This window comes from Argiope bruennichi, chromosome 11, assembly GCF_947563725.1.
Source record: "Argiope bruennichi chromosome 11, qqArgBrue1.1, whole genome shotgun sequence".
Classification (NCBI taxonomy): Eukaryota; Metazoa; Arthropoda; class Arachnida; order Araneae; family Araneidae; genus Argiope; species Argiope bruennichi.
In genome coordinates this window covers 10,601,567-10,617,631 of record NC_079161.1, presented here as the reverse complement: position 1 = coordinate 10,617,631, position 16,065 = coordinate 10,601,567, and the positions used below count along the sequence as shown (strand labels likewise).

The 16,065-nt window shown below is 26.0% G+C and overlaps 1 protein-coding gene across 1 annotated transcript in view; it reads left to right on the top strand.

Moving 5' to 3' along the window:
* Positions 1-5,855: 5,855 nt before the first annotated feature.
* The window catches only part of LOC129957039 (kinesin-like protein KIF3B), a 32,316-nt gene continuing 22,106 nt past the window's right edge, over positions 5,856-16,065 (top strand). The window contains exons 1-5 of the mRNA XM_056069158.1: positions 5,856-5,943; positions 7,239-7,280; positions 9,518-9,600; positions 11,531-11,626; positions 13,351-13,472. Coding sequence (XP_055925133.1) covers positions 7,263-7,280; positions 9,518-9,600; positions 11,531-11,626; positions 13,351-13,472 — 319 coding nt within the window. The 5' untranslated portion in view covers positions 5,856-5,943; positions 7,239-7,262. The remainder of the gene's footprint in view (positions 5,944-7,238; positions 7,281-9,517; positions 9,601-11,530; positions 11,627-13,350; positions 13,473-16,065) is intronic.

Sequence of the window (16,065 nt, the reverse complement as noted above, 5' to 3'; positions counted from 1 at the left end):
AAGAGGCTAGATGTTAATGATTGATGATTAAGATCTGAATAATTTTAAATGTTTGAAAAAAAAAGTGCACGAAATTTATAAGTAAAGATACTCTTAAAATAGATTTCTGCTTGACTAAATTTTATATTACATTTTACTTTTCTTATTCCCCCCCCCAAAAAAATATATATATATATATATACTTGATTTTGGTTTCATATTAAAGGAAAATTTAAATTCTCATTTTCTATATTAAGAACTGGAGAAATTTAGTGTGAATTTAGTCATAATTTATATAGTGGTAAATTCTTTAAAACTTTGTTATTGTAGCTATATGAATAGAAATTTACATTAATAAGTACCTGCAAATATCTAATTTTTGAAGATTCATTGTATGTAACTCTGCTTTTATTTATTGAAGAATTAGCTTGTTATGCAAAAAATTAAAACTAGCTAGTATTTTAAATCATATCTCTTTATATAGGAAATGTCTGGGAGACTGAGCTTCACTTGGCAGTTTTTTTAATAAATTTGTGTCTTTTTAGGGAAAATTTTTATACAAATCACATACTGATAACTTATGAATATTTTTCAATCTTACCTAGTTGGTCAGTTAAATAATAAAAAAAAAATATCATGAATCCATTTAGTTTAACATGCTATTTGTAACAATCTGCTATATTGCAATAATCATTTCACAGTTTATGATTACTTATATTTTTGAACTTGCATTTGGTTTCACCATAATGAAATTGGGTCCAAGATAACGCTATGATGTTGGCAGCATGATGGCTGATAGAAAAATATTTATAAAAAATATGTTTTGTTTGTAAAATCACATTTTTCTGGAAAGACATCTATATAGCAGGGGTGTTTGTGCTCCGGGGAAACCCCGGAATTCCGGGGATTTTGAACTTCGATACCCGGAAATTCCGGGGATCGTCGTTCAAAAGGAAGTAAGAATAATAATGAATAATTTATTTTGATCTGGGTAATTTTGTTTGCTTTGAAAGCAGAAAACGCAAGGTCAGTGTGTGTGGTGAAAACTTTTCCTTTCTTTCTCCAAAGGCAGTGATAATGCGTGAAAAGGGGGAAAAAACTTCTTTTTTGTTCTTTCCTTATTGCGAGTTATGACTCATTCCCCCGGTTCTCGGACATTCTCTTCTGGATTCTTTTCGGCAAGTAGGCGCGGCAGAAAAAAAAGGGAGAGACTTCGTTCGACCAGATGTGCGATAACGTGACTCTGGGTTCAAAGGTCTTATCTCTCCTGGCGTTGCGCCAATAAGTAGAGAAGGGGGATTTTTCGCCGTATTAGCTATTTGTCATTGATCGCTTCGCAACTTTTTTTTCTCCGCTGTGTAAAATTTTCGTTTCATTTATTGATGCACGTGTAAATTTTTCGTTTCGCTTATTGAAATATTTTTTTATTTATGTACGCAAGAGAATTTCACTTTGAAATTTCAGCATATGAAACAGAAATTACCCCTTAAAAATTCATATCTAATTAGTTTTACAGCATTAGATCCAGAGCTAAGAGGTAAAACCAGTACAATATTAGCTTTTGAAAAATTATCATCTTTTATGTCCCATATTTTTAGTGATAATGAAAAGTCAAAAGTAGAAGCTGAAATAAGGTTATACCAGAGTGATATTGATATCACCAAAGAAATGCTCTACACATCTGATGAAAGTGGAAATCAAGTCAAGTGTACAATTGATAAATATTGGTCTAAAGTTTTTAATTTAAAAGATGATTTCACAAATGATTATAAGTATCCTACATTGGCTAAATTGGTCAAAGCCTGCCTTAGCTGCTTCCATGGCCCATTAGTGGAAAGTGCATTCAACTTAATGGATACACTTGTCACTGACTATAGAACCTCTCTTAAGATTGATTCCCTAGATGCAGTGCAGACTATTAAATATGATTTAATGGCTTCTAAAGAAACCTCATGTGAAAAATATGGCTCAAAAAATCCAATGACTGATCCAATTCACAAAGATCTCTTACTGAATATGAACAGAAGTTGGAAAACATATCAAGAGGACTTAAAAACATGTATTTCAGATGAGTCACCTATAAAAGTCTCTGAAAAACCTTCTACATTAGCAGAAAAGCAAACTGCTTCTACCTCTGCATGTGCTGTTCTCGAGGAAATTTCTTCAACTGTAAATGAGGAAAATAAAAGTCAACCTTCCTGCAATTATGAAGTTCACCACAAAAGAAAGACAAGCCCACAAATATCAGAAAATAAAAAAAAAGCAGCAGAAATTAGATAATTTTTTTAAAAGAATTAATTCAGGTAATTTAAAATATTTGCATAAAATGTAGTAATTTATATGTTTGAAAATTTATGGTTATTAATTTTGCAAAAAAAGTAATTCATTGAACTTTTATAATTAGGTCATTCAATACTTCATAATTGTAATTTTTCATTTCTCTCCCCCCCCCCCTTCTCGAAACTCCAAAATGCCGGTAGTAAGTCCGTAAAAGTTTCAGGGGATTTTTTGGGGTCCCACAAACACCCCTGATATAGACAAACTTCAAAACCTTATCTAAATATAAAATTTGATTAAAATCTTTACAGCCGTTTCTGAGATGCACAAAATATATTTATATATACAAAAATTGCTTGTTTAAAGTTATAAGATAAAAAACTAATAATTAAAAATGCATTCTTTTAGAAAAAGCAATATATGGTTACCATTTAATAATTTTAATGTGCTTTCAGAACCTGAAAATTTTTAATTTTCTGTTAAAGAGAAAATATTGTAATTGTAAAAAAATAAGAAAAAAATTGTCCATAAGATTTTGATGAATCTCCACAGTTTAGACAACCCTGAACCCCCCCCCCCCCCAAAAAAAAAGTTTTGGGAATTATGTCTATTTGTGAACACAATCAAGCAAAAACATTGAGCTAGACAAATGAAATTTGCTTTATGATCTTAACAAGAAATTTTTGATGGAATCCATTCATAGGAAGTTAGTCTGACCATATACTTGTGAATATTAAATTTGAAAAAAAAAAATGAGACTTATCCACTGGTCTGCAGATGAGAAGTGCCTAAAAATTTTCGGAAATTGATTTTATTTCAATTTTGACCAACAAAATTTATTTCATTGTGACTTTAAATGCATTGAAAGTGAAGATAGGATTTGGCCATGTATCTAGTTAGTTATTAATTTTATATTGCTGCATTAATATTATATCAGTTCAAAAAATATTCGTAATCTTACAAAGGAAATCGTAATGCATGTATTAAGGAAGTTACCTATATTATCAATAGTAATTTTTAAAATAAGAAACTGCTGCTTATATCAAATCAGAGCAATGCATCAATTTAATGATTTAATCACGCTATAGAGTACTGTATTAAAAACAGTTTTTATGATGAATTAAAAATGTTATTTTTCTGTTTAACATAACCTTTAAATTAAATACATATAACTAAAACTGGGTTTCAAAATGTTACTTCGAAAAGGTACCAATTTCTAAAATTATAGGAGGATAATCAATGAAAACTCATGGCTAAGACCTTTTTTTTTCTCCTCAATTATTTTATTAATTCAGTGCTTATGTGCGCCAAATTATTCTATATCAAAGTACTCAAATTTGTGAAGACAGCCTTGCAGATTTAACTATGTCTTGCTTTCGATTTAACTGCCTGTGCTGGAATTCAATTATTCCTGGTTTCTCTTAAATACTGAGGTTCAAAAAGGATTCTTATTGAATCGGCGATTAGTTTTTTATAATCGACCGTAAGTTTGTTGCTCAGAAATATTCTTTTATGTCGATCTTCAGGACTTATTGATCAGATTTGTAAATAACACTACCTCCTCCTTGATTAAATTGATGTTAACAGAATTGCTAAATAATCAGAAAACCAGAACTGTTCTAATTAAATTATTTAATCTGTTTCCTTGTGCGAAAAATTCTTTTTGGAAATAAAAATTTTCATCCGGCTGTTATATAAATAGATAGAATGGCAAAGATAATAAATAGTTTTAGGAAATGCATTAACCTAAAATATGTCAATATTTTTTTAGTATAATTTTATTTGTCTGTCTTCTTCCATTAAAGAAAATCTAACCTAAAAATACAAATGCATGCAAAAAAAGAAAAAAAAAAAAAAAAACCCTACATGATTTTTTAGGTGCTCCTAATTGCGATCCCGACTACATGTCGTTTTCCGAGCAGGTTTTGATAAAGAAAAACATTTAAAATAACCAATGATTATCCTCATGTCATTTACTTTATAGAGACCATTATAATGATAAACCCAAAAGTAAGTACGGTTGACTATAATAAATAAACACTAAATATCTGTACAGATTTTATAATGGACAAAAATACTCTTTGCAAATTTAATTATCTAGCAACTTGAAAAAGAGTAAACTAGAAACCATGATATCAAATCTATTTTGTTTTTTATAAAAATATCAAATCCGGACTGGCATGCATTTACCTTGTTGCGTTTTGAATCATCTTATTTATATACTATATATAAACAGACAGACAATCTACCAATTATAGCATTTGCCAACAACCTCCAGTTCTATTTATATGTCACGTGTGAAATTGCCACACATAGCTTGTTACTTTTTTCGGTTATCGTCTTCTAGTATACTTGAATATGTAGACATTTTACCAATAGACAGACAGGATCCGAGATTTAATACAGATCTTCAAAGCTTTTGTACAAACCGAAAGTTAAATTTATTCGTGGGTCATTATATTTATCTCCCCACCCTTCACTTTACAGGAACATTCTTGCCGTGTACAAATTTTGGGCCAAAATTTAATATAGATCTATAATTTTGATATAATGATTACACACCAAATTTTAAATATATGGCATTTAAAGAGTTTAAATTTTGCGTTTATTAATTAATAGAATTATAAAATCGTGTTTTTTTTTTTTTTTTTTCGAACTCCAGAAGATCTACAAAATAGAAATTCATCAAAGAAACTGTTTTACATTTACAATGTATACAGTCATTTTAGATATTACAATTTTTAAATATGAGAAAATAGACAAAGGATACGAATCTGCATTTGCGTGAGATTTTTTTAAAAGAATGTTTTTTCCTTCGAAAGTTAAATTATGAAATATTTTTAGACAATCTTTACTTTCTTTCATGATATTTAAAAAATCAAGAAAGGATTATATCCATCAAGGATTTTATAAGTTTGACCAATGGTTAAATTAAGAAAATATCATCCGAGCTTAAAATTACTTTCCCATTCGAAGGTAGAGAGCCACTTAGCGGATTGGTATGAGTGAGGATAGAACCTGGGATAATTGCTTTTGTGTCATGGTCATGTTACTAGACTGCTAACCACATGATCCCAGTTTCTATCCTCACTCATACCAATCCGCTACAGCCACAAATTCTTTACGGGTACGGGTCAGTAAAATCGGACCGTCTTTATAAAATGTCATAGTGATTAAAACATGAATCTAAGATTCGAAATCGGCCCATTTCCCCCCATATTGCTATGATGTATGCTCTTTTTGGTTTACTAATTAGTTTGGACAGCAAATGACATCTCACTGTCAAAGAATTTTAAACTGCTAGAAATTTAAAATGAGACGCACATAATTCGAAATTCATAATTCCATTTTAAGCATTGCAACTGATAAAGATATCGCTTACAAAATGGATAAATTTTCCATCGAAGTGTTTCAGGAATTGTCATTCCATTATTCATTTTCATTTGTTTGTACCAAATCGCGTGATGTACTAATGATGAAACATTATCTGCTGTGATTCAGAACTTGCTCATTGGAGTTTCACACCCACTGTCGCCTTGGCAACTGAAAAATACAGACGTTTTTATTTTTGTCAGAATATCTGGCAACACATTTCTGACAGTCCATCCAATACATTTATTTAGAAAACAAATCATCCGGCCCCGTTAATCTTTTGCCTATTTCAGTAATACTAAACCATTAAAAAGCGTAAGACGATTTTAGCTTATTAATAATCAAATAAAAATATTTTAGTAAAATGCTTTAGAATGTTTACTGAATAAATAGTTATTTGTAAAAATGAACTTTCATTAATTAGCCTGTGCTAATTTAGATTGTAGTATAAAGAGGTGATGTGTGAAATCATTTCATAATTCTCTTTAGATTATTCATTTTGATTGCTGATAAACTTCAAAATTTCATATTATATTTTCAAAAGCTATTCGATGGCTAGAACAATTAATTTGTGTCTTCACATCTAAAATTCTAGTTTACATTTCTTTTTAAATGCGGCTTGAAAAGAAACAAATTTAGAAAATGTTAAAAAAAAATGAAAATTATTGAATAAATGAATTTTAATAAGATGTAACGTAATAGAACTATCTCTCGTATTAAGGATTAAAATATTACATAGAAGCTGTATAATGTAGGAATTTTCATTGATAAAAATAAAAACATTATCTTCTATTTACATGTACGATGTATTAGATTTCTACTAGAAAACATTAGATTTCGCCCGATTTATGCACGTAATACTTAAATTTCACTTAATTATCCCAATCATTTGATTTTTAGATACAAAATTATTTCATACCTGTATATAATTATAAAATGTATTTCGCTGATTCATACAATTCTGAATTATGTTAAAGATTTCATGTTGCGGTTCACTAAAACAGTAGTATATTCTTTTCTACTTGTGATATTAGTTTTATAAGTTTTTCATCATTTTATAAGAGCATTTTAGTTTAGCATTCAGTATCAGATGTTTTATATGTTGCTTAAATATACGGTAAATACCTAAATACTTTTGATGTTGATGTGTAATAATGGTAGATTGAAACAATAAAATTATTTAAAAATAATTCTTCATGAGATTTATTGTCAGCTTTTTTATCAGTTAAAATTTAATGAAAAAAATTAGAAATTATTTTAATAATTAGTTGATTAATGCAGTAATCTAACTTTTGTACAGATGTACTTTTTCTTTTGATAATTTTTTCTTTGATTGATTCTTATTAAAATGTGGTTTATTTTCAAAACAATAATTCTATAATCAAAAAGATTTTAACAATTTTTTCATTTGCAGCTAAAAAAATTATCTAAATAAATTATATATGCTCTGTTATATCTTTTGATGTAACACTCATAATTTAGTTTTTAAAACAAAATCTCACAATTTGTCCAAATCAAATGACAGCGATTTTTAATTGTATTTTTTATTTAATATTTTGACTTTTTTAGTGTTTTTCTTTTAATGTTATATAATTTCTCTTTTTCTGAAGAACAATAATAAACAAGATATAGTGATGGATTCTAATACAGAGGTAAGCATAAATACATTATAATATTAGAGATTAATTATTTATTAAGCTTTATGTTAGTGTCATTATATAATTTTTAAGTAATATTTCATTTACTAACTTTTAATGATTCATATCTTTTAATTTTGTCTTCATAATTTGATTTTCTTTATAATTTTAAATGTAACATCATTTAATATTAATTGATTTTAATTTTTAGCCCATATATTATGTATATAATTTAAAATTTTCTTTAAATAAACATTACATTTTTATTATAATTTTTGAAAAAACAAAACAAAAAACAACAATTTTTTGTTGTGTTTTAGCCTTAATGATTTATAATTTTAATATATATATATATATATATATATATATATATATATATATATATATATATATATATATATATATATATATATATAATATGTCTATTTTACTTAAATGGTATCCTTAACATTGAATAGTACTATTTCTTTAGATGCATCCATTTCTATTAAAACCATTTTGAAATAGTTATTTAATTTCTTATAATAAATTTTCTGTTGAGTTAATCCACTAATATGGTACTGTAATTGTTTCCCAATGATAGATTAAGAGAATTTTCCTCTAATATTTCAGTAAGTTTTAATGGTAGGTTTTTAGCTGTAGATAGAAACCTATAAAATAATCAGGAGAATAATGAGTAAAATTGAAGGTTTTGAGGAGATAAAAGCTCAAATATGATTTGAAACAGTTTGTTTTGTTGTAAATAATATGTATATAAATACAGTGAAATTACTAAAGTTTTTGCCACACTGGGCAGATTTACAGCATGCAATCTTTTCTTTAATGGTCATTTAGATATAAAATTATGGCATTTTCCTTGGTTGTTTTTTAAAATTTCAAAAATATGAATGAATGAGTTAATGTAAAATGATAGTTTTGCAAGGTATCTTGTTATATGTTACTTTTCAATGAGTGCAGCTATTTTTATTCAATTTTCGTTTTGGAAAACTGCAATTTCTTGATGAAATTGCATTTGTATTAAGAATGGAGTTTAATAACTATAGTGTCGAATGAATTATTTCAGTTCAAAGTAGTTCTTTTTTTTATGGCCAATATTTGATCTTCACTTTTGGCAACAGAAGTAAAATTTTGAAATCTTTATTTTTTTATATATGAAATTGTTTTGTCAATCTTGCTATTATGTATTTGATACTCATATTCTTATAAATCTGTTGGATGAAGAAATGCACATTTCACAACAAGAATATGTAACATTGTTTTTCTAGATGTATAACTTTGTCTCTTTTCAAAATTCCATTCATGATGGGTTAACATCTAGTAGCTCTTACTGCATCAATATCTAATTTTGATCAAGAGAGACTAAAATATAAATTTACAATAATTTTTTAATATTTACAGTAAATAAAATTAAAAAATTGCAGATATGGAAATAAAATTACAAATTTTAATTTGCTTTGTTACTGATTGGGATAGGATGAGTTCTGTTTATTTCGGGACCCGGAGATGAGCTCTTTGGGATGATTTTACTTCATTAAGGGGTGATATGTTGTAAAATGAGCACATTTCCATAATTCTTTGTTGGGCTTTGATCTTGACTTTCCTCCCTTTAGATGTATTTCCTTTCAATTTTTGTCATGTTTTCATTTAGTTCTGTACTATTTTAATTCAAAACAATTACTGATTATTAAGTAACAATAAGTAGGTGGTATAAAAAATATTTTAAATAATATTGTTGAAATTTTAATTTAAAGAGATGGCTTAACAAAAAATTATTATTTTTAAAAAAGGTGAATAAACAATTTAAGTGCAAAAATCTATTATTCAAGTCACAGTTCTATGTTTAGACCTTTTATTGTGAATAAAAATTGTTTAAAAGTATTTTATTGTAAATTTGTACAATATTGTAGGTTATATATTGTTATTATGTCTCCCAATTCCACGAATAATCGGAGATCACCTTATTACTACACATAAACATCTTTTCCTTCATTTCTCATCTTGCTCCTATTTTGATGAAATAAATTCTTTCTGATTTATGCATAAAACTAGGGCATATTTTTGTATCTAAGAACTGACTGTACTCTCATTGTAATGTTGTAATGTTTATTTACTTCCAAAATTCCAATTGGAAATAATATTTTAGCTGTTACTATAAATCCTCTTAATATGATTTATGTATGCAAATAAGTTATATTTTGTATATATTACATATCAATATTTCATTAATGTTTAAAATATGCCCTATCTTTTAGATCAAAAGCAAATTGGAAACAGTCAAAGTTGTTGTACGATGTAGACCTATGAGTGAAAAAGAATGTACTGCCAACTATCAAAAGTAATTATTTTCTTCTTTTTCCCATAATTGAACATGCAGTACTATTTTCTTAGATTTAAAAAGATGTCAAATTCATATGGTTTCACTTTGTGATGCCATGTTTTAGTTTTGTTTTGAATACAAAGCACTAAATTTTCAATTTACTTCCTCTAAATTGTTTCTTGTTTTTTAGAAATTGATTTACAATTATTCATGCTGTATTCAGATTGAAAGAAGTTGTAATTCATTTGTAGTTTTAGTTCATATACATAAAATAAGGGCAGATAGCTCTTAAATTTTATGATGCAAGTTTGAATAATTTGCTTTCTGTATTTGATGTAAATGAAATAGAGCAAATTTAAATTCTTGAAAATATTTATTGAGTCTGTGTGATTTATTTCTCGAAAAATAAAAATATTATTCAAATTTTTTAATTCCAAGAATCAAATGAATTTATAATGACAGAAAGAATCGAAATTCAAATATATGACTAGTTCAGATATCCAAATTTCTATTAAAGGTTTACAAATTATACTGCTCTTGAAGCTATGCAAATTTTATTATTCTTGAAATTATAAAATCAGTTTTATTGTGCTATGTAAACTCAACTATTTACATCTTTGAATATGAGAATTAGAAGAATTTATGTTGTTTGAGAAGGTCAAAATATTTATTTATGGCTAGATCAGGGTTAGGGTTTCTACTTTTGAAATATATTAATCACATTTCTAATTCCAAGAAATGGATGAATTTAAGTTGACTGATAGAATATATTAGAATAATGATTTTAGACTAAAAATATTACTTTTATTTTAATTCAGAAAATAAATTGTCTTATATGATCATTTGAAGAACACTTGTTATGCTTGATTGTTGTTCTATGAAGAGAGGTATGTATTTTAGAAAAATATCCAAAGTTAAAGAAATTAAAGCATTAAATTTACTGTTTTTAAAATATTCTGCAGATATAATCATGAGAAAAAGACTTAAAAAAATGACTTCATTTAAAAGTAATGAAAATTTAAAGATCTCTATTATGAAACCATTACTTTGAAATCATATTGTTGCACCAGAAATATGAGAGTTCTTGAGTAAGTAAAATTGAAAGCATGTTTGTAAAGTGAGCAATTTCAAGTTTTTTACTGAACTTTGATTCTTTTGTTTTTAGTCCTCTTCCTTTGCTATCTTCTGTATTTTAATGTAATTTATCATTTCATATTTTTGCTCATATGGTTCCTTCATCATATCATTTATTTATTCATAACTTTTCCCTGGTTACTTTACGACAATAATGATATACAATTTATAATAAATGGAGGGTTTTTTTACTAAATACTGTATTAAAAAATGGGTTATATACAAATACACATAAAAGAAGCATTATTTAAATGTTTAACAAATGGCAAATGTAAGTATTTTGTTCTTAGAAATTATATACTTTTCATTGTCAAATTAACTTACATCCATTTATAATGTCCCTTTATAATTCATTTTTCATCTCTTCATAATTTTAAACTGAAATATAGATGCTTTATCCTGTTTTAAAACATTAAACGATTGGAATGTCTTATATATGAATTTTTTGAATAAAAAATATATTTTTGTTGTTATCAGTAAATAAGAATTTTTTCTTTCTATCTTAAGCATTGCATGTAAATAGAGTTAAACTGTAAAATAAAATTAGTTTTTATTCATTAAATTATTGCTTCAATTTTATTTATGTAATAATCTGATTGATTAAAAAAGGTTAATGCAGTTAAAACTACCTTTAATTTAAAAGGATTTATTCATTATTAATTAATAATAATTTTAAAAATTGAAAGATTTTGAAAGATTTTTGTTGTTTCTTATGCCTAAATTTTTAATCTTGAAAATATTCATAATTAATTTTTCTATCTGTATCCACAATTCTTATACTTTTCCTTTTTTTTTTTTTTTTTTTTTTCCATAGAGTTGTGAAACTTTATCTAGATAGGGGTGGAGTTGAAGTACAGATGAAATCACAAAATTCTAAGTACTTTACATTTGATGCTGTTTATGATGGAGGGTAAGTAAAAAATATTAATACTTTTTAAACTTTTTTTTTTGATTTAAATTATGTCACTCTTATCACTCTTCCTTTATTAATGGGTATTGTAACTGTATGTTTCAGTATTATAACAGTAACAGTATATTGTAACAGTATAACATATAATATTTTTTCCTGTGTACAAACTAATATAGTTTCCCCTTACTCTTTGGAACACTATTGAGAGATTGTGATCATTCTGTTGATACTTTTATGTCTCCTCTCTATTGTTATTACCATTTGTGACAGATTTATTGCTAATAAGATAAAATGAGAATAAGTAATCCCATTTACTTATTATATATATTAAAAAATATCTAAAATAATTATACCTCCCACCATATGTATATTAAAAAGGAATATATAAGCATTTTTCTATTTTTCTGTCATTTGTGTTTTAAGTGGATATCTTTAGATAAGGTATAAGAGAAAACATGGATAAGTTATACTATTTATAAAAGTGAAATCCAAGAATTTCTTTTGAAAATTTATACATTATATTTTTATAAAAGGTAAACCATACATATTGCTTTGGAATATAATTTTCTCGTTCTTCAACTAGAATTCTATTAAAATCTCTAGTTAATCAATCGATAGATAAATTTTTCACCTAGACAAGAAAAAATAAACTACATATTTTAGGTGGTAAAACTATCTAAATTTACTATGAGCAAAAAACTATCTAAATTTACTCATAGCAAATTTACTATGAGGCACACTATTCACTAATAAGATGAAAAGATTAAAAAACCATGTAATAAAAAATAAAAAAAAACTTTAAATATATACACAAGAAAAAATTAATTGGAATGGCGACTTAAAAGTTAGGTCTGCCAATGCTATACAGTTTTTTCAAATTCTCCTAAAAATTGCTGTAAGTGCTTGAGAACATCCTTAAATTATTGAAGGATTCTCAATAAAAGCATAATTGAATGAGTGCTTGTACATAAAACAGTTACCTGTTATTTGAAACCAACATCATACATTGTAAGGAACTCTAGACATCACAACATCCATCCTTAATTGCAGTTTCAGTTGTCTATTGCATAACTCTCATAGTAGCTCTGCAGGTGATATTCGATGTTTCAGTAGGTATTCTTTCATTTTCAAAGATAAGCACAGATTTCTTTAAATAATTAAAATAGTTTAAGTCTTCACATTGAATTCAAAACTAAAAGAGACAAAGATAACCTTTTATTTACTTCATTTAAAAATTATGGTAACTGCATATCATTGATTAACTTTTGACTGAATAGACTTTAATGCATATCTTGGCAATCAGGATTAAAGTTTAACTATAACTAACATTACATCATTGGCCATTTTTTTTATGTTTGATTATTGGCATGTGTTTTATAACACAATAACCCAAGAATAATTTATTCTTGAAGCATTTTTTTCTAATGATAATACTCTCCCAGATTTTTCTAATTTTGTGTCAGGATTTCATTTGGCCTTGTCTTCAGCAATTTATGATAAACTCAATATTGAATAATTTTTATTGAATTCCTTTGTTGAATAATATCCTCTCACTTATATAAAATACATTTACGTGTATTGTTTATTTCGAATATATTCTAACTTTGTTTTATGTTTAAATATTCTACTGTTACTGTTTTACTGTTTTTATTTATTAATGGTGCACGGAGTTTTTATATTATAGTTATAATTTATTTTTGTTGTCATTTTCCACTTTATTGTAGGAATCAAGCAGATATATATGATGAAGTTTTTCGTCCCTTAGTTGATTCTGTTATAAATGGATTTAATGGAACAGTGATTGCTTATGGGCAAACTGGTGCTGGCAAGACTTATACAATGGAAGGTTAAGATTTAATTTTTTTTCTAGAATTTGTTAACCTTCAATTTTCAATATTTTAAATTTAAAATAAAATATATGTAATAAGGAATTGGTTTTGTTGTGGGTTTTTTCCTCGCAATATGCATCTAAAATTAGTTTTGTAAAATTATTTCATATTAGCTGCTATTATAAAATACTTGAAAACCTACATCTAGTCATCCATTATATTATGCAATCAGAAAAATTCTGTAATGTGTATTAATTTTATTTTGCTGAAGCATGAATAAATGAAAATACATGTTTTAAATTAATTGTTGAAAAATTTGCTAAAATTATCAGTAAAACTTAAAATGGTAAAAATTAAGATACATAAATTTTTCAAGGAATTTGAATTCAGAATGATAATCAGTGACTTTTTTTTGGGGGGGGGAGGTTAGTTAATCTGTAATAAAAGGCATTATTAAATGAAATGTAGAATTGTATATTTGAATAACAAAATGAAAAGATAATATTCATGGGATATAATAAATTTGAAACTATTTTAAAAGAAACAATTACAAAAACAACCACCTCCTCTACATCTTTACATACTCTTGAAAAAAAAACACATTGTTTTGAATTAATAATTTCAAAATTTTTGAAATTAAAGAAATTTTAAATCAATAATATCAAAAATTATTATTTTTATTATTACAATACTGTTGACACATGTTTTAAGGTGGAAATAAAATAAGATTTTTAAAAAATTAAGAAGCCTCAGTGTGATATTAAATTGATTTTCAAATAAGAACAGCTGTTGAATTTTTAGAAATAGAAAATTGTATATTTTGTACTTATTTTTTTAATGAAAAGCAAGTTATTTTACTGTGAATAAATAATTCAATCCTTTTTTTTAAAAGACCATGTTTCTTGCAAACTTTATTAAATAAATTTAATTTTATTGATTACTTCAGTCTTCATACCATTTTTTTCCAGTATTTCTTGAAAGTAAATTTATTTTCCCTCTTTGTTGCATTTTGTATGTTTTCATCTATTTAAGCCTTTATATATGTAAATTTATGTTTGATTAAATTGTTATCATAAAGTTTATAATTTCTATTTTTGAAATGCATGCCATTCAATAATTGGTAAATTGGCTCTAGTAATGCCATTTTATTATGTACTAGCCGCCTTTGGCGACCAGCCGGTTCGCCAGTATTACCGCTCGCTACAATTTTCAATTAAATATTTTAAGTAACTGGTCTCTTAATAGATTCGCAAACAAAACATTTTTAATCTTCAAATTTTGATAGTCATACCAAACTTATACTGTTGTTTAGATCGTTTCGTTCAATTTACTATATATATTTTGCTAATTTGTTGTCATTTCCGGTAAAACTTCAACTTTAATTTAAAGTGGAAATGATGAAATTGCAATTAATACAAAGACATTTTAATAATATTTTTATTTTATTTATCATCTTTATTGTTATTTATTTATTTATTATTATTATTATTGAATATGGGTATTGCAAACAGAATCACTCGGTATTTAAGTCTTATGTGAACTACAAAATATTTTTCATAATTTACATAATATCTCAAATAATAATTCAACAAAAATTTCTGAGATTCAGCATAAAATTAAGTTTTTAGTTTTGCTTTCAAAAGGATTGAAATGAAATCATTAAAAATATTTTGTTCCAGTCTATAAATATATTTCAAAAATTATGAAGTCGAAATTTAATGCAGTAAGGTATCAGATTCTGATAAATATTCTGGACACACCAAATTTTAAATAAATGAATGAATGTTTCTATTTTCCACGATCAACTAAGACTTATTTATGAAGTTTTGAATGTTAAAAATTTAGAAAAACTCAACATTTTCATAATCTCAGGACAATTAATCTTGAGAAACCTGAGCGCTGATTGGCTTATTTTCTTTGAAACGATCGATGGAAAATCTAAAATTATCCTTTTTTTATTGAATAGTGATATTCAAATTTTCATAAATCAGTCAGTTTAAGTGATTGATTTAGTTGATTGGAAATTAACTCTTTTTATTTAAAATATTAGTGTTTCAAGAACATTTTGTTATTCGTAATTTCCACAGCAGAAGCTTTATTTAAAATAAAAAATACGTTATTTATTAGAGCATTTATTGAATCAAGTTACATAAAATATAATCATTTTCCATTTAGACCATTTTAGCAGATCTGTGTCTTACTAAAGGTTTACAAATTAGCTGTGTGGCCCTGATTTGAATGGATATTCTGTTCATATTAAACAAAACTTGCCTTAAAATAAAACTGATTTATTGGATTAATAATATAGAGAGTGTAAAAGATCATAAAATAATTTTTCTTGAATTTATTTTTTAGAAAAAATGTTTCATATTTGTTTCATTTCCAACAGACACATGCCGAAAATTATATTTTTGCAGATTTCATTTCCAAAAAGATTTAATTTATTTTTAATTGGAGCTTTAATCAATGTGATGGCAACACTTTGAAAAAAGCTAATTTTTTTCCCATGAATGCGAAACGTGCTCGTGCAGCTTAAATTTTATTTTTATTTTGTACGAAAAAAAAAATTGTTGAAAAATATAGTTAAAATATTTATTTAAAAATTCATTA